We start from the raw sequence: 20,823 nt of genomic DNA on the forward strand, positions 1-20,823 counted from the left end.
CGGGGCAGAGAAGTGTCACCTCCACGCCCGAGCGGGCCCCGAGCAGCGGGTGCCTAGCAACCGCCAGCCAATTCCCGCCGGGCCTTGGCCGCTTTACGGCAGCAGGCCCCGCCCTCCGGGCGCCGCCGGGGGGCAGGAAGGAGGTGTGCGACACAGGCCAGCCAATCCGCGCTGCCGCCCGCGGTCCTGCGCCTTCTCATAGGCCGAGAGCCGGGCGGCGCGGTGCGGCCGTAAGGCGTGGCCGAGTGTCGTGAGGCGGTCCCGCAGGGCAGCGCGCCGTCCGCCGCCGCCGGGTCGGCTGGTTGTCATTGGGTCGGAGGAGCGGCGGCCGCAGCGGGGACCGGGAGGAGCTGGTGTCCGACGCAGCCATGGCTGGCGCGCTGGTGCGGAGAGCGGCGGACTACGTCCGCAGCAAGGATTTCCGGGACTACCTCATGAGGTGACCCGTGCCGCGAGCGGGACCCGGGACCCGGGAGGGGCGCGCGGGAGGCCGGGACCGGCGCCGCCAGCGGCGAGGGCGGCCGCGAGGGCACGGTGGCCCCGCGCAGCCAGTGGGCCGGGCCCGGGCCGGGCTTATCCGGAGGGTCCCTACCCGGACCATCGCGCACCGGGGGCGGGGGACGGTGCAGAGAGCGGGTGACAGTGGGCGCCCCTCGCGGCAGTGTGACAGCGGGGAGTCCCTCTTGGCAGAGGGGGCAGTGGGCGCTTCTCACGGCAGTGGTGACAGTGGTGTGTCCCTTCCCGCAGGAAGGGAGTCCTTTGTCCCTCCCGGCGTCGGTGACAGTGGGCGCCGCTCCCGGCAGAGGTGACAGTGGGCGCCGCTCCCGGCAGAGGTGACAGTGGGCGCCGCTCCCGGCAGAGGTGACAGTGGGCGCCGCTCCCGGCAGAGGTGACAGTGGGCGCCGCTCCCGGCAGAGGTGACAGTGGGCGCCGCTCCCGGCAGAGGTGACAGTGGGCGCCGCTCCCGGCAGAGGTGACAGTGGGCGCCGCTCCCGGCAGTGGTGACAGTGGGCGCCGCTCCCGGCAGAGGTGACAGTGGGCGCCGCTCCCGGCAGAGGTGACAGTGGGCGCCGCTCCCGGCAGAGGTGACAGTGGGCGCCGCTCCCGGCAGAGGTGACAGTGGGCGCCGCTCCCGGCAGAGGTGACAGTGGGCGCCGCTCCCGGCAGAGGTGACAGTGGGCGCCGCTCCCGGCAGAGGTGACAGTGGGCGCCGCTCCCGGCAGTGGTGGCAGTGGGCGCCGCTCCCGGCAGTGGTGGCAGTGGGCGCCGCTCCCGGCAGAGGTGACAGTGGGCGCCGCTCCCGGCAGAGGTGACAGTGGGCGCCGCTCCCTGCAGAGGTGACAGTGGGCGCCGCTCCCGGCAGTGGTGACAGTGGGCGCCGCTCCCGGCAGAGGTGACAGTGGGGAGTCCCTCCCGGCAGAGGTGACAGTGGGCGCCGCTCCCGGCAGTGGTGACAGTGGGCGCCGCTCCCTGCAGAGGTGACAGTGGGCGCCGCTCCCGGCAGTGGTGGCAGTGGGCGCCGCTCCCGGCAGTGGTGGCAGTGGGCGCCGCTCCCGGCAGTGGTGGCAGTGGGCGCCGCTCCCGGCAGTGGTGACAGTGGGCGCCGCTCCCGGCAGTGGTGGCAGTGGGCGCCGCTCCCGGCAGTGGTGGCAGTGGGGAGTCCCTCCCACCTCCAGTCGGGTTCCTGCCAGATCCCCGCTGTGGGTCCGGGTCGCGGGTAGCCGTGGGCTCGGACTCCGACTGCTGCACCTGCAGGCAGGTGGGCGTCCAGGTGCGCGGACGCAATGCCCTTGTGTGCGGGGTTGGGGAGCGCCAGGCAGAGGCGCTGCTGAGGGCGTGGGAGCGTCGGGGACGTTTAACCTGGGGCGGCGTTAGAGGTGAGCTACAGGTGCGCAGGAGCGTCTGTGACGGTGGGAGCACTCGAGTTCGGTTTTCTCATTTTAAGGACCTTAAGTCTAAGCTTGGGAGGGAATAAAATTTAGAATGTTTTTGCATACGAAATTCTATCAAACCAAACTAAAATGATGTGTCTCAAAGAGCATACTCTTTCTTACTGTTCTATTTTCCACTAACTCACTCTTCCCAGTTAGAAACAAAGGGCATTCAAGGTTGAAAAATGTGAAAATGCTCTATTTTCACCTTTAATCTTGAGGTGCCTGCTTTTATTTCAAAATATCTAATATAACTTTGGAACAATTTTAAATTATTTAGGAGTATAATTTCAGTTTTTCTGTGTGTGACTTTAAAACCTAGGTAAGTATAGGGCTGTGTTTTTTCAATAGTTGATAGTGTATTAAAGCAGTAAAGGGATGAAAGCTGAGAAGAAATAACACCTATTGTAACCATCCAAAGGGTACAGTATGAAGGAATCTTAATTTTAGCAATAACAAAGGATTGCTTTTTAAATCCTGAATTTTATTGCAAATACTTTTACAATTTTACAGAGCAGTAGAGTAAGAAAAATAATTCTCTTTGGTATGGTAAACCTGGAAACAGAAGCTTCACTTCTGACTTTCCAAAAAAAATGTTTCTGTGCTTAAGTAGGACTGTGATTAATTAGGAAAGATGTTTAGCACTGTGGAGCACAACAACTTATCAGATTAATTTGTGGAAAAAATTTAAGCAAAGTAGTAAGGATATGTTCTTAATCCTTGCAGGTAAGTTTCTTTATCGCTTTTAATGTTACTTTAGTTTTTTTCTAATGTCTTCTACCTGTATGATAAGCCTTCCTAATAGGTACAACTAAGGATAACGTTGTATGATATAATTAAGAATAAAGTTATTATACCTTAGCCATATAAAAATTATGGTAATGATTACCAAATAGTTCTATTACATAGGAAGAATTTGTTAAATATATTTTCAACAAAGTTAGCCCTGCTTTTCCAAATTTATATTTTCTTGTACTTGATGGGGTTCCAAGAGCCAGACTTATCAATAGAACACTTCAGTGTGTCGTCTAACATATTTTTATAAAATTAACTTCATGAAGATTTAATGTTTTTATACTTTCTCCAGTATGACTTTAATTCAATTTTACTTTGACTAAATAAGGAAAAGAAAAGGATTACACTGCCCAGAAAAGTGCTGTCTGGTAGGGCACCAGACTAGGATTCAGAAGAATGACATACAATCAAGGTATCCCAAGAAGTCAGTCCCAGTGGACTTCAGTTGCCCATAAAAATTGGTGTAATGATAATGCCCCATCTTGTTGGGTTGTCAAGAAAATTAAATTGGATAAGACATGTGAAAATACTTGGAAACTCCAAATCATTACACATTCTTATTATTCTTTCTGTTGTTGCAAGCAGAAATGTTTTTAAAAGTTTACTGTGATGGAGAAAGTTAAGATCTTGACTGTGCTATAAAGCTTTAAGACTTTGACCTGAAATCGTATCTGAGAAGTAAACACATGATGTGAGATGTTAAACTGAACTTGTTCTCCTGCCATTCTCAGCAACAATGGGATTTCACACCAGGGCTGCCAAACTGACTGAAGGCCAGTTTGAGGTCAGGCATTGAAACTCTGACCAGAAAGTTGATATTGATATTTTAGTGTTTTTATCCCCTAGAAAGAGAAACTTTTCTTCCTGGAACTTATCTAGGAAATTATTCCCTATTTGTTCTTCCAAGCTTCTTGCTTATAGCCCTACTTTCCTGTGGTAAAAGAGAATAAAACATAAAAGTGAAAATTTACTTATGACTCTTCTTCCAATCGGAAACAAGGTTCTGTATTTTCCTCTTCTCATGTCATCAATACTCTTCATACATACTTTGAGCCCTCCGTCCACTGAAGGTCTGCATTCTTTTCATAGCCTACTGAAGGGCTACAGAGGCTTTCTAAACTAAAGCTGTTCTGGAATTTTAAAACTTATTTTAATAACAAAACAGTTGAGAGTTTTTTAGCAAAAATTTAAAATCAATCATATTTCACAGATTATAAATTTATTTCAATCACATTTTTGAATAAGATTGAAGTATGTGGATTCCAAGCATACTTTGAATGTTGATTTCTTTTCACGAGAGGGGTTAAGAGAGCAGGGTGTCACTTAGGAGACCTGAGAACCAAGGACAATTTGTGGACTTTGATTGGATCTGGCATGAATAAACAGCTGTAAAAGGCAACCTTGGGATTTAATGCAAGGATCATTTAAATATGATTCCAGCATTAAATACTATTAAGTAATTACTGAGAGTTTTGTTAGTTGTGGTGATGGTATTGCTAAACCTGGGTGATGGGTGTGAATGATAAATTTGAAGCCTAGCCCTGCTGCTTTCTAGCTCTGTGAACATGGGCAAATTATTTAGCTTTTATTTTCGTAGCTGTTTAATGACAGCATAGTGCTTGACAAAAGTAAGTGTTCCTTTATTTATTCATTTATTTTTGAGACAGAGTCTTGCTTTGTTACCCAGGCTAGAGTGAGTGCTGTGGCATCAGCCTAGCTCACAGTAGCCTCAAACTCCTGGGCTCAAGCAATCCTGCTGCCTCAGCCTCCCAAGTAGCTGGGAATACAGGCATGCGCCACCATGCCCGGCTAATTTTTTCTATATATATTTGGCCAATTAATTTCTTTCTATTTTTAGTAGAGACGGGGGTCTCACTCTTGCTCAGGCTGGTTTCGAACTCCTGACCTCGAGCAATCTCCCCACCTCGGCCTCCCCGAGTGCTAGGATTACAGGCGTGAGCCACCGCGCCTGGCCAGATCCCATGGACATTAAAGGGATAGTAAAGGAATACTGTGAACAATTCCGTGATTACCTAGATGAAATGGACCAATTCCTTGAAAGAGACAATATACTAAAACTCACACAAGAAGAAACAGACCATCTGACTAGACCTATATCTACTAAAGAAATCAAATCAATAATTAATAATCTTTGGAAACAGAAAGCGCCAAGTCCAGATAGGTTCACTGGTAAATTCTACCAAACATTAAAGGAAGGAATTATACCAATCATTTACAATCTCCTTCAGAAAGTAGAAGCAGAGGGAATACTTTCTAACTCATTCTATGAGATCAATGTTATCCTAATACCAAAATCAGACAAAGACATTACAAAAAAGAAAACTACAAACCAGTATGTTTTACAAACATAGATGCAGAAGTCCTCAACAAAATGCTAGTACACTGAGTCCAATAATATATAAAATGTATAAAAAGAATTATCATGACCAAGTGGAATTTATCCCAAGTACACAAAGCTGCCTCAATTCAAAAGTAATGGGGCTGGGCACGGTGACTCATGTTTGTAATCCTAGCACTCTGGAAGGCCAAGGCTGGAGGATCGTTTGAGCTCAGGAGTTTGAGACCGGCCTGAGCAAGAGTAATACCCTGTCTCTACTAAAAATAGAAATAAATTAGCTGGACAACTAAAAATATATAGAAAAAATTAGCCGGGCATGGTGGTGCATGCCTGTAGTCCCAGCTACTCGGGAGGCTGAGGCAGGAGGATTGCTTGAGCCCAGGAGTTTGAGGTTGCTGTGAGGTAGGCAGATGCCACAACACTCTAGCCTGGGCAACAGAGTGAGACTCTGTCCAAAAAAAAAAAAGAAAGAAAGAAAAGAATTAATGTAATCTATCACACAAATGAGCTAAAAAAGGAATCACATTATCATATCAGTAGATGCAGGAAAAGCATTTGACAAAATCCAACATGCATTCATGATAAAAACTCTCAGAAAAGGGCGACTTCTGGGGCCCCCTCTCTTGGGGCCCCAGAACCTCGTCCAATTTAAATAAATAAAAAACAAAACAAACAAAAAAAAACTCTCAGAAAAGTAGGAATAAAGGAGAACTTCCTCAAGTTGACAAAGAGTATCTATAAGAAACCCACAGCTAATGTCATACTTACTGGTGAAAAACTCATATAAAGCTTTCCCAAACTAATATCAGGAACAAGGCAAGGATGTGCCATCTCACCACTGCTTTGTAACATCATACTGGAAGTCCTAGCTAATGCAATAAGACAAGAAGAAAATAAAAGGTACATAGACTGAGAATGAAGAAGCAAAACTATCTTTGTTTGCAGATTATGTGATTGTCCATATAGAAAATCAAAAAATTGAACAAAAAACCTTCCTGGAACTAATAAGAAATTATAGCAAGGATTAAGAATACAGTATTAATGTAAGAAAGTCAATCACTTTCATATATACTGGCAATTAATAAGAGGAATTTGAAATAAAAACCACAATACCACTTACATTAATACTGCCCTCAAATAAAATACTTAGGTATAAATCTAGCAAAATATGCACAAGATTTATATAAGGAAAACAATTCTGATGAAAGAGATCAAAGAACAAAACAAATGGAGAGATATTCCCTTTTCATGGATAGGAAGACTCAATATTGTTAAGATGGCAGTTCTTCCTAATTTGATCTGTAAATTTAGGGCAATCCCAGTCAAAATCCCACCAAGTTATTCTGTAGATGTCAACAAACGGATTCTGAAGTTTACATGGAGAAGTAGTAGACCCCCAAATAGCCAACACATGTTGAAGGAGAAGAACAAAGCTGGAAGACTGACATTACCCAACTTTTAAGACTTACTATAAAACTACAAGAATCAAGACAGTGTGGTATTGGCAAAAGAGCAGACAAATAGATCAATAGAACAAAATAGGGAGCCCAGAAATAGACCCACATAAGTATCGTCAACCACTTTGACAAAGAAACAAAGGCAAAACAATGTAGCAAAGACAGTCTTTTTAATAAATAGTGCTGGAACAACTGGACATCTACTTACAAAAGTAAAAAAAAAAAAAAAAAGATCTAGACACAGACCTTATACTCTTCACAAAAATTCACTCAAAAGGGATCACATACCTAAATGTGAAACACAAAACTATAAAACTCCTAGAAGATATTACAGGAGAAAATCTAAATTATCTTGGGTTTATTGATGACTTTTTAGATACAATACCAAAAGCATAATCCATGAAAGAAAGAATTGATAAGGTGGACTTCATTAAAATTAAAAAATTTCTACTCTGTGAAAGACACTGTTAAAAGAATGAAGAAAGAAGACTGGGAGGAAGTATTTTCAAAAGACATCATTGATAAAGGACTGTTATCTAAAATATACAAAGAACTCTTAAAACTTGACAATAAGAAAACAACTCAATTAAAAAATAGGCCAACGACCCTAAAAGACACCTCACCAAAGAAGATACACAGATGGCAAATAAGCATATGAAAAGATGTTCCACATCATATGTCTTCAGGGAAATTCAAATTAAAACAAGATATACTAAACACCTATTAGGATGAACAAAATGCAGAATGCTGACAATATCAAATGCTAGTGGAGGATGAAGGAACGGGAACTTTCATTCATTGCTGCTAGGAATGCAAAATGGTATAGCCACTTTGGAAAACAGTTTAACATTTTCTTACAAAAATAAACATACTCTTAACATATAATCCAGCAATCACACTCCCATGGTATTTGCCCAAAGGAAGTGAAAACTTAGATCCACAAAAAACCCTGCACACGGATGTTTATAGAGGCTTTATTCATAATTGCCAAAACTTGGGAGCAAAAAAGATGTCCCTCAGTAGGTGAATGGAAAAATAAACAATGGTACATCCAAATAATGGAATATTATTCAGCACTAAAATGAAATGAGCTAGGAAACCATGAAAAGACATGGAGGAAGCTTAAGTGCGTATTGCTAAGTGAAGAGCCAATCTGAAAAGGCTGCATACTGCATGATTCCAACCATATGGCATTCTGGAAAAGGCAAGACTGTGGAGACTGTGAAAAGATCAGTGGTTGTCAAAGGGTGAGGGTGGGGGACAGGAGGAGGAGGCGAAGCACAGAGGACTTTTTAGGGCAGTGAAACTACTAAAAGACACTATAATGATGGATACATGACATTATATGTCTGGCCAAACCCACAGAATGTGCAATACCAAGAGTGAACCTTAATGTAGACTATCCACTTTGGGTGATGATGATGTGTTGATGTAGGTTCACTGTTTGTGACAAATGTATCACTGTGGCAGGGGACGCTGGTAATGGGGGAGACTGTGCATGTCTGGGGTGGGGGTAGGGAAGGGGGTATATAGGAAATTTCTGTACTTCTGCTCAATTTTGATGTGGATCTAAAATTGCTGTAAAAAAAATTAAAACAAAACAATAATTTGGTCTTCACTGGAAAATATAGTTTGTTCTTAATTGGAAATATAGTTTTACCTCCATAGAATTCAAGGTCATAAGTGAACCCAAGAAAGCTTATATGACTTTTTGTTTGTTTCTTTTGCTGAAAATAAAGGCAGCATAGCAAATAAAGAGAAAATCAAGGATATTTCTACACAGTTTTACATTATTGTCCCCAAATTGCAGTTTGTGTGTGGCTCATGTATCTTTCTTTGGAACAGGTACTAATATACATACTAGTAGGCATTTTTTTTTTCTAGTTTGGCTCTTCACAAATATGTTTTTCAGATTTTTCGACTGAGTGGTCGATTCATATGTTTAGAAAACCCTGATATAGAATTGAAGGATACAGAGTTGTGGAGTTTTGTATTTAACAGGAATGCTTAGAATGACTTTATTCTCGAATTGTTTTACAGTCATTAAGCCATTATTAAAGTGAAGTATTCAATGTGATCATATTCATGTAGGAATTTTAGACTGTGCAGGCTATGAAGGCAGAAATTAATTCTCCCTTATTCTCATATTTTTATAATCTATACTAAGGTCACCTGTTATAAAACAGGGTAGAATTGAACAATTGTATGATTTAAGGAGAGAGTCCTAAATTGAAAACTAAGTTATATTCAAGTTGAAACTTTACATTGTAAGCACTACATCTTTTAAAATATTTTTAAAGGGAAAAAAATGTGACTTTGGTAATTTATAGTTTCATAATGGCCTGTGTTCAGATACTGAACGAAGATATTTTAAGGAGAGTAGTGCTCCAGGTGACTGTTCTGCCTAGATTGTACTTTCTGATCCAGTAAGGTTACTAGTTCCTCTGCTGTGGAACACTGTGGTCAGTTTGTACTTGCTGTGAAATACCATGTTGGTAATGTAATTTATTAGACAGGTATACAGTTGTCCCCCACCTTATGCTTGGTTTGGCTTTCTACAGTTTTAGTTCCCTGAAGTCAATTGTGGTCTGAAAATAATACAGTATTTAGAGAGAGACCACATTCACATAACTCTTATCACAGTACATGGCTATAATTATTCTATTTTATTCTTAGTTATTATTAATCTCTTACTGTACCTAGTTTATAAAGTGAACTTATCACAGGTATATATGTCTAAGAAAAAAATAGTATAAATAGGGTTTGGTACCATCCACGGTTTCAGGCACCCACCGGTGATCTTGGGGTCCATCCCCTGAGGATGGGGGGGGCCTACTATATTATTCGCACCAGCAACAATTGTTTTCATGCTGTGAAGTAGAATCTCTATGACCTCTAAGTCCAAACAACCAGGAGGGTTGTTTGGACTTAAATGCACTTATAAAAGATTTTATTGTTTTATTTCAGTAACTCTTTCAGTAGCTCAAAGTTCTCTCCCTCCTGTCATCAAGGAAATAGTTCCTCCCAAGCTGTGCTGTCCAGTTTAAGAGCCACAAGCCACAGGTGGCTACTGAGCACTTGAACTGTGGCTGGTTCAAACTCAGATTTGCTGTAAGTGTGGAATACACCCTAGATTTTAAAGAAGTAGTACCAAAAAGCATGTAACAGATCTAATTAATACTTTTTATTGATTATATGTTCATATTAAAATATTTATGATATATTGGATAATAAACTATTAATATAACTAATTTCTTTGCTTTCTTTTTACTTTTCTTTTTGTGGCTCTTAGAAATTTTTAAATTACATATATGGCTTACATTTTTGGCTTGTATTATATTTCTACTGGACACCTTTGCTCTAAAGATTAAGCTTATTTTCCGTAAAATTAAGATTTAATTCCATTAGGTCAAATTGTTATTAGAAATAACACTTGATCTTTTTTTTTAAAAAAAAAATGTGTTGCTAAAATTGTAGTCCTGTTACTGAAATTTGAATACAAGTATGAGGTTAAAGAAACCTAATAGAACCAAATTCTTTAAAACCATCTAATCTTTTTCTTCTTTTTTCCCCCCCCATGTCTCCCCTGTCTGAACCTTGGTGACTCCACACAAATAGTACGGTAAGAAAATTCTCGTATCCATTTCAGGCTTTTGCAGACTTTCTGCGTTAATAGAGTATGGACAACAGGCACAGCACCCTTTGCTGGAGGGGCCCCTTGGCCACACCCATGAGCAGCGAGGGCAGGGCACCCTCCGTGCCCTCAATTCTCCCAGTGAGCTCTGAGGAGGACCAGGCATCAGGCTGCCCCTACTCCTGGCTTTAGGAAGGAGCATATAATGATGTTGTTGGTAACAGTCACTACAGAGCCTGGCAACTGATGAAAAGAGAGAAATAAAACAGGAAAAGAGGGTGAGATGATTTTTTTCTGTAGAGTGAAGCTCATTTCCGTGGCTTGATTTCCAAACAAGGAGACAGTGCTGCACGCTTCTGTTTGAACTTTCTTTTAGACAAAATTAAGAATTATAATACAAATATTTTTCCATTTAATCCAAAATATGTTAATTTTCTCTTTTTGAATATTAATCATGAAATTTCTGATTTTTCTTTTTTTTTTTTTTTTTTTTTGAGACAGAGTCTCGCTTGTTGCCCAGGCTAGAGTGAGTGATGGCGTCAGCCTAGCTCACAGCAACCTCAAACTCCTGGGCTCAAGCAATCCTGCTGCCTCAGCCTCCCAAGTAGCTGGGACTACAGGCATGCGCCACCATGCCCGGCTAATTTTATATATATATTTGTTGGCCAATTAATTTCTTTCTATTTATAGTAGAGACGGGGTCTCGCTCTTGCTCAGGCTGGTTTTGAACTCCTGACCTTGAGCAATCTGCCCGCCTCAGCCTCCCAGAGTGCTAGGATTACAGGCGTGAGCCACCGCGCCCGGCTCTGATTTTTCTTGAAACTGATGAGTATCTGACAGAGGATAGGTCAAACATTCTAAAAAAGGAAAGAGAACTAGAATCTTGTACTAGATAAAAAGGATGAATTATAAACTCTCTAAGGTTAGGTATCTTAGTAAACTAGTGTTAAAATGATGTTTATCTTTTGTGTTCTTTTTAAGAAATATATTTTAAGCATAACTCAATGCTTACAGTCGTAAGTGTACATATAGTTCTTAACTTGTAGAACTCTGTTTCAAATAACCTAACACTGATCACACTTAAACTTTTAATACCACCACTGAGCCAGAATCCCTAAGGCTACTTAAGGTTCAGATTTATGCCACTGTCTATTTCTACTTCAGCCCCAGCTGTGAGAGAAGACACATTCACACCTGGTGGTAGATGAGCCGCGGGTGACGGCTCTGCAGGCTCTGTTACAGCCCTGAGTCCATGATGATAAAGTAGACAGCAAGACCACTGTGCAGTGCAGAGCAGTGGAAAGAGAGTAAATGGAAAAGGAGATGAAAATAAACCAAGTGGAGAAAGGCCTGGTCAAAAAAGGAGGAAAAGAAGATCATTATCGAATAATAGAGAGTTGAAAAATGAAGTGACACCCAGTAACAGGACAGGTAGGAAAAGAAGTAAGTAGGTAAGGGAGAGATAGGTGCTCCCCCTTACAAAGGTCTGGGGAATAAGGAAAAGAGAAAAATGGCCATAACTCATCTAAATATAAGGAATTAAGGTTGCAGCGGTATCCCAGATAATAATCCAGTCTGAATTTAAGAGGACTAATTAGCCAGTTCAGAATCTCAAAGACTCTTTAAACCAATTGTGCTTAACTTACAGAGTTTATAACTCAATGTTAAACCCTGAAGTAGTTCCCATGCTGGTCGTATAGCAGCTTTGACATTTTATAGTTTTTGAAAGCATGAGCCTTGCAGCTTACATTTAAACATGTTAAAGTAAACACTTCAAAATATTTTCATGTTATGCCAAATGTAATTCCCATTTATGTTTCTTGTATTTTCCTTGGTTTCTCACTTCTTAGGCAATTTGTGGATTTTAACTCCTAGTCAATAACAGAAAAGCAAAATCTAGAAATGCATTCCACCCTCCTAATTTATCCTAAACACTATGATGGGCACAAGGCCCATCAGTGGGGACCATTTTCCCTCGTTAATGTTTTGATAACTAAAAGGGGCATTTAGTCAACAATGCGTGGTTTCTTTCAGATTTTAAAATTTATTTGCAAATCCTGTGTTAATGAAACAATTTTTAATTCAATGGGCAAAAGCTATTGGCCTTATTGCATTTCAGCCTCAGAAATTAAATTGGATGTGGCTCCTGTCAAACACTGACAGCTTCATTTTGGTATCTGTGGATGGCTGCAGCTGTAATGAAAAACTGTTGTTCCATTTCTTTAGGTTTTTGCTATTACTTCAAAAAATGCCAATCTTTTTTTTTTTTTTTTTTGAGACAGAGTCTCACTTTGTTGCCCAGGCTAGAGTGAGTGCTGTGGTGTCAGACTAACTCATAGCAACCTCAGTCTCCTGGGCTCAATACTGCCTCAGCCTCCCAAGTAGCTGGGATTACAGGCATGTGCCACCATGCCCAGCTAATTTTTTTTCTATATATATTAGTTGGCCAGCTAATTTCTTTTTTTATTTTTCTTCTTTTTTTTGTTTTGGTTGTTTTTTGTTTTATTTATTTCAATTGTTAGACCATAAATGCTTGCTTTTTACCCGTTTGGCCAATTTATTTCCTCCCTCCCTCCCTCCCTGGCCAATTTATTTCCTCCCTCCCTCCCTCCCTCCCTCCCTCCCTCCCTCCCTTCCTCCCTCCCTCCCTCCCTTCCTCCCTTCCTCCCTCCCTTCCTTCCTTCCTTCCTTCATCTCACTTTGTTGCCCAGGCTAGAGTGAGTGCCCTGGCATCAACCTGGCTCACAGCAACCTCAAACTCCTGGGCTTAAGCGATCCTTCTGCCTTAGCCTCCCAAGTAGCTGGGACTACAGGCATGTGCCACCATGCCCAGCTAATTTTATTTATATATATATATATTAGTTGGCCAATTAATTTCTTTCTATTTATATAGTAGAAACGGGGTCTCGTTCTTGCTCAGGTTGGTTTCGAACTCCTAACCTCGAGCAGTCCTCCCGCCTTAGCCTCCCAGAGAGCTAGGATTATAGGCGTGAGCCACCACGCCCAGCCTCTTTCTATTTATAGTAGAGACAGGGTCTCGCTCTTGCTCAGGCTGATTTCGAACTCCTGACCTTAAGCAATCCACCCACCTTGGGCTCCCAGAGTGTTAGGATTACAGGCGTGAATCAACGTGCCTGGCCGCAACTATCTTTTTTTTGGAGACAGGGTCTTGCTCTGCTGCCCAAGCTAGAGTGCAATAGTGACATCATAGCTCACAGCAACCTCAGACTCTTCTGCTCAAGTGATCCTCCTGCCTCAGTCTCCCAAGTAGCTGAGACTAAAAGCACTCGCCACTGCGTGTGACTAATCTTTATGTATTTATTTTGGAGAGATGGGGTCTCACTGTTGCCCACGCTGGTCTTGAACTGGCCTCAAAGCGATCCTCCCACCTCGGCCTTCCAAAGTGCCAGGATTACAGGTGTGAACCACCTCACCCGGCCACATTTTTAACAACTATCTTAGTGAAAATTTAAAGAAAAGAGTTTTGATAGATGTAAACATTCTATTATGGAGAATATTTCTAACAAGGTTTAAATTATAGCAAGAGTGAATTATGTAAAGAGTTAATCTTATTTTTAAATTCTCTGAATGGAAGAATCAAAGATTACTTAGCTGTAACGTGGAAACTGGTAGGAAGCTTGGTGAACTACCAAATCCTTCCCAGCTCTGGGCTCGCCTCGTGAGACCTGGTGATTCATATGAAACACCTGGACATTCACATGCCTCCATTTTAACCATCCACAAATCAACCCAGTAAACCTGTGAGATATAAACATTGAAGACTTGTTTTCACACATTTCACGATTGTTTAAAATAAGGGAAAACTGTAGCTGTTCACAGTTCTGTCTAAACTTTTTCCTCTCTTCCTCCTTTCTCTCCTCTCGCTTTTCTGTAGCACTTCTGGGGCCCAGTAGCCAACTGGGGTCTTCCCATTGCTGCCATCAATGACATGAAAAAGTCTCCAGAGATTATCAGTGGGCGGATGACATTTGGTAAGGATGCAGGTTTGGGTAATTGGGAGGACTTTAAGCATAGTAGAGTCCTACTTGCATTTAAAGTTTGCAGCACCAGGTGTTACAATCACTGTTAGAAAGTCACATTAAAGACCGTGGTGGCATTAAAGAGTGTTACCTCCCTATGGTAAGAAACAAGATCAGTCAGAAATACTTCTAGGAAGTATTAACATTCCATTGGCCTTTCAGATTTAGTACACCCAGTTAAGGAATGTGTCATCTTAATCATTCTAATAGCCAGCCTAACATATTTATATTGTGAACTTTGTTTGGAAAAAGCATCATTAAATGTACTTAAAACCCTGATATTTGACCATAAAACTCTTGTTGAGGGAATAGCAATTCTTTCAGATAGTGGATTATAAACAACTCCAGGGGACAGAAAAAGTGGCTAGAACTAATTTCAGCCTACTCTTGCTCACAGATATGTTCCTCAAATGTTTAAGTAATAAATAACAAAAATACCTAACATCACAGTAAAATATTTTATGAGCTTCCCATTCATAAAGACATTTAAGTAATAACTTGTATCACCTGTCAAAGGTTTTAGCAGAAGAGGTTCTTCTTGATTAAGGCAATGAAACTGTTGATCTCTGTGGTCCCATCAACTTTAAGTTTCCTGTGTCATAAGTTGTCAATTTTGTTTTTTTGCTTTGATCTTTCTGGCAGCCCTCTGTTGCTATTCCCTGACATTTATGAGATTTGCCTACAAGGTACAGCCTCGAAACTGGCTGCTGTTTGTATGCCATGCAACCAATGAAGTAGCCCAGCTCATCCAGGGAGGACGGCTTATCAGATACGAGTAAGCAGATCCTGATTTAATTATTTTATTCTGAGGAATTGAGGAGAATGACACTAAAAGATCTTATCTTCGGGGACACTGGGAAACTGATATGTGGGTGTGAACTGGACATACATGAAAGTTAACATGAAGTAGGATACAGGCTGACAGTATCCCACATCTGAAATGCTCCAACATCTGAAACTTTCTGAGTGCCAACTGACACCCAGAGGAAATGCTCATAGGATCATTCTGGATTTTCGGATTAGGGATGCTTAACTGGTATAATGCAGATATTCCAAAGTCTGAAGAAATTTGAAATCCTAAACACTTCTGGTCCTAAGCATTTTGATAAGGGATACTTAAACTGTATTACTGTTTTTATAAAATTGTAAGTTGAAATACATGTTACATGAAGCTGTCTTTCTAAAGCTATCCAAAGCCTTTGAGCTGGCAGTGACATTTTGTTTCTCATTGTATTTTTCTTTGTGTTTATTTTCAGGATGGCTAATAAGGCATCTGCGTAACAATGGAAAATGAGGAACAAGCTTTAGAAGGGACAGCATTACCAGCTACTGCTGCTGAGTCACAGATTCCATTATCACAAACGGTCTTGGCTAAGGAAAATGTGCTGAATGCTATTTTTACTAACCATACTATTTTTATAGAAATAGCTGAGAGTCTCTAAAACAACTCTCTGCTGCCTTACTGAATATTCTACTTCTCTTCATAAAGAGTAGCTCAAAATATGCAATTCATTTAATAATTTCTGATGATGGTTTAATCTGCAGTAATCTGTATATTATCTATTAAGATGTACTCAATGAAAAACTGAAGAGAACAAAATTTATAACCACCGGCAATTAAGTACTCAGAATTCTTGGCTTTTTCTTTAATGACCACAAGACAACCAACAGCTGGCCACTTACCTGAATTCTTATCCCGTGTTTAAAAATGTTATCTGTGTATTTCCATGCAGTGTGTATATTGAGATGCTGTAACGTGATGGCAATAAATGATTTAAATATTTGTTAACTTAGTCTGATTAAAGATCTTGCTACATCTGCTAGGGAACTACAGAACTATCCATCTGAAAAGACAGTTATAAGTAAAAAACGGAACTTGGCCGGAGGACATGCAGAGCTGGAAGGCTCCTTCTGGAAGCTATCCGGAAGGTATTCCTTCCCTTACCGGCGAACATTAGAAAACACCCCTCAGTCGCTGTCCGCGGGCCGGTCATGCAAGCGTTCTGAGCTTCCATTTCCCCGTCTGTAAAAAGCTGAAGTAGGCGATTTCTGTGGTGATCTAAGAATTGTGCTGTTTTCCACGACTGAGCCGCCTGCTCGGGGACGGGCGTGGTGATCGCAGGTTCAGCACTGCACTGGGCCCTCGGGTGGGTACGTCGGTCTCTAGGGAAGCCGTTAGGGAGGAGCTGCCTCCTGAGAAATCTGACCAAATCTGACCGCATCCTGAGAACAGTCCTGACTTCTTGGTTCTCAATACGCAGTTAAGTTAGGGTTTTAGAAAACATCCCGCTTAAGCCTGAGCGCTGTTTCCCCTTCTCTGGCGTAGCAGATACAGGTGGAGAAGCAGGCTGCGGGGAGCAGGGGAGGCTGGTGGGGAGCGGGAGGCCGGTGAGGTGCGGTCGGGACTCCTGAGGAGCACCCTCTCTGTCTCCCTGGTCCCTCTGAGAGTCCGTATTCTGTCACTCTTATTTCCTTTTCAAGGGGCTATGTGGTTTACAGAGCATTGTCATCCGTGTTGTCTTTTGAGCCTGCCACAGCGCTGTGATGCAGGCAGGACCTTTGTAGAGGAAGGCACAGGTCCGGAAGCTGTGGAACACCTGGTACTTGGCAGGGACGGGGCGCCACACCTGCCAGACCAGGACTCCCTCAGGCTCATTCTTCCACAGTCACCTGAAGTGGAGTTGAGGCTGGTTAAAGGAACTAGCACGAAGAGCCATAGATCGGTCTAATTAAGTTAAAACACCTCGTGCTACTTTATTATGCAAACAATGCTACCTGTAAGGAGTTCCAACTTCACAGACACTTGAGTGTAGCAGCGAGAAGCCTCCATCCCTTCTGAGTTGGTCAGGTTTTGTTGGTTTTGGATCTTTCTCTTCCTTTTGTCACCTTGGAAAAGCTCCCATCCTGCCAGCCTTCATGGCCGAGTAAGGGGCAGGGCTTCCACGCCTCCCTCAGAAGGGCCTGCTGGGTCCCACAGGAGGTGACGCTGAGGTCAGCCCAGCTGGGAGCCTCTGGAGCTCCAGGGACAAAGCAGCAGATCCTACAGGAGATTAGAGCACGAAAGGTCCCCGATAAAAATCAAGGCAACAAACTGTTTGGTTCGGTGACCTTTTCTCGTACTCCTGAGGAGAAAACAGGCAGAGAGGCCGGTAAGGAAAATCCTGCTGCCCAGAAGCTTCATCCGAGGTGGGAGAGAAGCCGTAAATGAGCACATGTAGCCACAGCGCGTGCAAGTCAAGTCACGCCACGCAGTCTGTGGTCCCGAGGAGGCCCCTGCGGGAGCCACAGGCTGCCGGGCCCTGCAGACGTGGACTGGTCACGTGCCTGGCTCACTGGGAGGTCCCGGAGGCCTCCCTCGGTGGCGCTTTCTCTCCACGCAATGCCCTGAGCACTTGCAAAATGAATGCTTAGAAGCAGTGGGGAAGCGGGTGGGACTTCTGTACTCTGGTAATCCGCTTCTTGATTTCACACAGCATTGAGACCAAACATGAAAAACTATATTCCAGAACAAGATTTTTAAAGTTTCTCCGTTGCTTTAAGTTCACTGTATCCAATGTCTATTGTTAGCAAAAAGGACACTCAGAACTGGGGATTCAGTATATGAGCAAAAGCCTTACCCAAAGAAGACTGACCTGTTATTTAAATTCCGCTTCTCACTGGACTTTGCAGGCAGAAGACTTCCTGGCAATTCTGGCTCCTGGGCCCTGGGCAAGTGGCTCTTTCATCCCGGGCATTTCCAGAACTTTGTCTTCCAGAGACAGATGAAATGTGTTACCACAACATTTGGTAAATGTTTGGTCTGTACTAAGGAAGAAGTATGCATTATAATGTTTAACCCTGAGGACTGGAACTCTGTCCTCCTCAGTATAATCTCATAGTCGGCCCCGTGGTGTTTGGATCCGTGTTCATGGAGAACGCTGCTGGCAATGGAGATCTGGTGACCGTGAGAGTGGGCACTTACATAACAGCTGCACAACTAAATGACTGGGCTGATCAAGGACTGGGCTGATGTAAAACTTGATTACTCTAAAAGCCCAAGTACTCAAAAATTTAAATTTCCATATAATATTGTCTCTAAAAATAATGCTCAAGGACTCAAAGTAATTTTCATTTCAAAGAACAAAACACAAACCGTCCAAAGATGCAAATGGGCTGTGACTAACTTCCAGGTGAAGTTGATGCCAACTGTCAACACTAAAGCTCCTGCCGTTTCGCCTACAAAGGCAGTTCTTTCCTGGGTTATGATAGAGTCCTGGGGCTGAAGTGACAAGTGGGAAGTGCTTCCTGCACAGCTGGCAGTTCTCAGGCGGGCAGCGAGAGTCCTGGCCCGGGGAAGAGTGCCTCCGCAGGCTGCGCGCGCAGCCGGAGCCGCACGTGGCTGAGAAACCAGCAGCCTCTGCTCCGAATTCTCCTCTGGCTGCAGCTGGCCATCACATCCGTCGATTGTTTCGGCAATCTTTCCGCACTCCACGCAGTAATGGTGACGTTCTGTCATTCTGAACCTCAGCTGGGTTCAATTACTTTGTCTTTTTACATTTTTAGCTTGGATTTCTCAGATGTTTTCTTAACTTGTGTGGAGAGCGCCCAGGCAGTCACGAGAAAGGAAGCACAGTTGTTACAACACCCGAGGACACTGAAATTGCATCACGTTACTGAGAAGATATCTGATAGCCTCAAAAGCAGGTCATTAATGCTTTAAGGTCCAGGAGAGAAGTGAACATCTAGATTGCATCATGTGCGGCAAAGATCGAGTTGCTTCTGTGGCCCCGGCGGGTCAGTGTCCGTGAGGAGGGTGGGGAGAGCAGAGGCTGCAGAGGTTTACGGAGGGGAGGGATCCCGGGCTAGAAAATGACAGTCCTCACCGTCTGCCCCTTGGCAGCTGTTGGGAACTGAACTCAGCCAGGCTGGTCACGCAGGACGCCCAGGGTTTGCTGCTGTGTTGTTTGGATGCATGTAACAGTAACCACGGAAAAGCTGGGTGAGGATTAACTACTCTCTGACAACTTCGTTATGAAAGTTTGTCACAGGTCAGACTCTGCCTTACTTATCTAGACCCGTGTTTAGCAACCGTTCTACTCACTAGCTACCAGGCACAGCACATGGCTGCTCTGCACTCTTGGTGAGTTGCAGATCTTATTCCGTCGAGGTGCTCCGAAAGGGCCACCTATCAGGACAGGTGTGGCAGTATTTCGGCCTATTACTTATAATCCTATTGGGGTGGCTTAATGCTGGTTTTCTGCTTCTAGTTATTAGCTAGCTTTCTGTAAAGTTTACTCGTTAACTAAATCCATGCACTCACACATCAACATGGGCCCTAGTGAAAAGGCATGATAAATGTTCATTTATTTCCTTTTCTACCCAATTTTGAAAGGAATTGGTGTAATTGCTATTTCAGTTTTAAAAAATTTTTATTTTTTTTTGCTTTGAGCATGATAATGGACTCATGCATTTTCATAGATTTAATATGTTTCTATCAACTATGATTATTTTTCTTTTTGACCCAAAAGTCATACCTTTGGCCACTGGAGTCCCTTTAAAGGTACCCTTTTGGTATGATCTCATTAATCTTTGAAAGCCTCCATGTTTTCTGGTACAAGATGATATCGGCTCACCTTGTCCCCTGCCTGCCCCCAACATGCAAGAGACGTTTCTCCAAGGAGCTCTGGCCCCATTTATGAGGACTGGTACTGGAGCAACAGACGGACTCTGGGCACTCGTATGCTGCTAGGGGACACTGCTTCTTGGCCCTTTCAGTGGACAGTGCTGGAAAGGTCGCCCTAAATAGCAAGTTCATATTGATATTTCCACTTCAGTTCTAGTATAGAATTTCTACTTAGTTTATTTGATTTTATAACTAAACCTCTTATACCGAATAGCATTATTTCTAATAATCCAAATATTTCATACTTTTTTGCCTTATCCAAAAGTATAAAAAATAGTTTCATAATAACAATGCCATTATTACCACAATGAAACTACTGAATAAAAGTTCAAAATTCACTTTTGTTCTCAAAATGCATTTTCTTTTTTTTTTGACAGTCTCACCCTATTGCCTGGGCTAGAGTGCCATGGCATCAGCCTAGCTCACAGCAACCTCAAACTCCTGGGCTAAAGTGAGCCTCCTGCCTCAGCCTCCCGGGTAGCTGGGACTATAGGCACGTGTCACCGTGCCCGGCTAACTTTTTACATTTTTAGTTGTTTGGCTAATTTCTTTCTATTAATAGTAGAGATGGGGTCTCGCTCTTGCTTAGGCTGGTCTCGAACTCCTGAGCTCAAGCAATCCTCCCACCTCAGCCTCCCAGAGCGCTAAGATTATAGGTGTGAGCCACAGCGCCCAGTCAAAATGCATTTTCAAAGTACGTTTCTTCCAAACAATAGTTCTAAATTCATCTGTGCTATGTAAGTACTCATCCAATGGACAGTTTAGTACAAGTGTTTGTCCTTTCAGTGTAAAAGTTTTTGCATTCTAGCAGCTGCTAGTTCCTAGGTGGTACTTTTGGCTCTTACTCTGAGCTGAGCCCCAGGAGGTTGGAGGCTGGAAGTCAGGTCTACCAGGGAACTTTGAGATGATTCGACCACCTAAGCAATTCTGTCTCTGTACCTGCTT

The 20,823-nt window shown here is 43.1% G+C and overlaps 1 protein-coding gene across 1 annotated transcript; it reads left to right on the forward strand.

The window, feature by feature from the left end:
- Positions 1 to 221: 221 nt before the first annotated feature.
- Positions 222 to 16,005, forward strand: MPC1 (mitochondrial pyruvate carrier 1). Its single transcript, XM_076002802.1, has 5 exons — positions 222 to 439; positions 2,574 to 2,577; positions 14,072 to 14,168; positions 14,859 to 14,991; positions 15,473 to 16,005. Exons 1-5 carry the CDS (start codon positions 369 to 371, stop codon positions 15,495 to 15,497), a joined length of 330 nt encoding a protein of 109 aa, XP_075858917.1. The 5' UTR covers positions 222 to 368; the 3' UTR covers positions 15,498 to 16,005.
- The last annotated feature ends 4,818 nt before the right edge of the window (positions 16,006 to 20,823 follow it).

This window comes from Microcebus murinus, chromosome 5 (genome assembly GCF_040939455.1).
Source record: "Microcebus murinus isolate Inina chromosome 5, M.murinus_Inina_mat1.0, whole genome shotgun sequence".
In the NCBI taxonomy this organism is placed as follows: Eukaryota; Metazoa; Chordata; class Mammalia; order Primates; family Cheirogaleidae; genus Microcebus; species Microcebus murinus.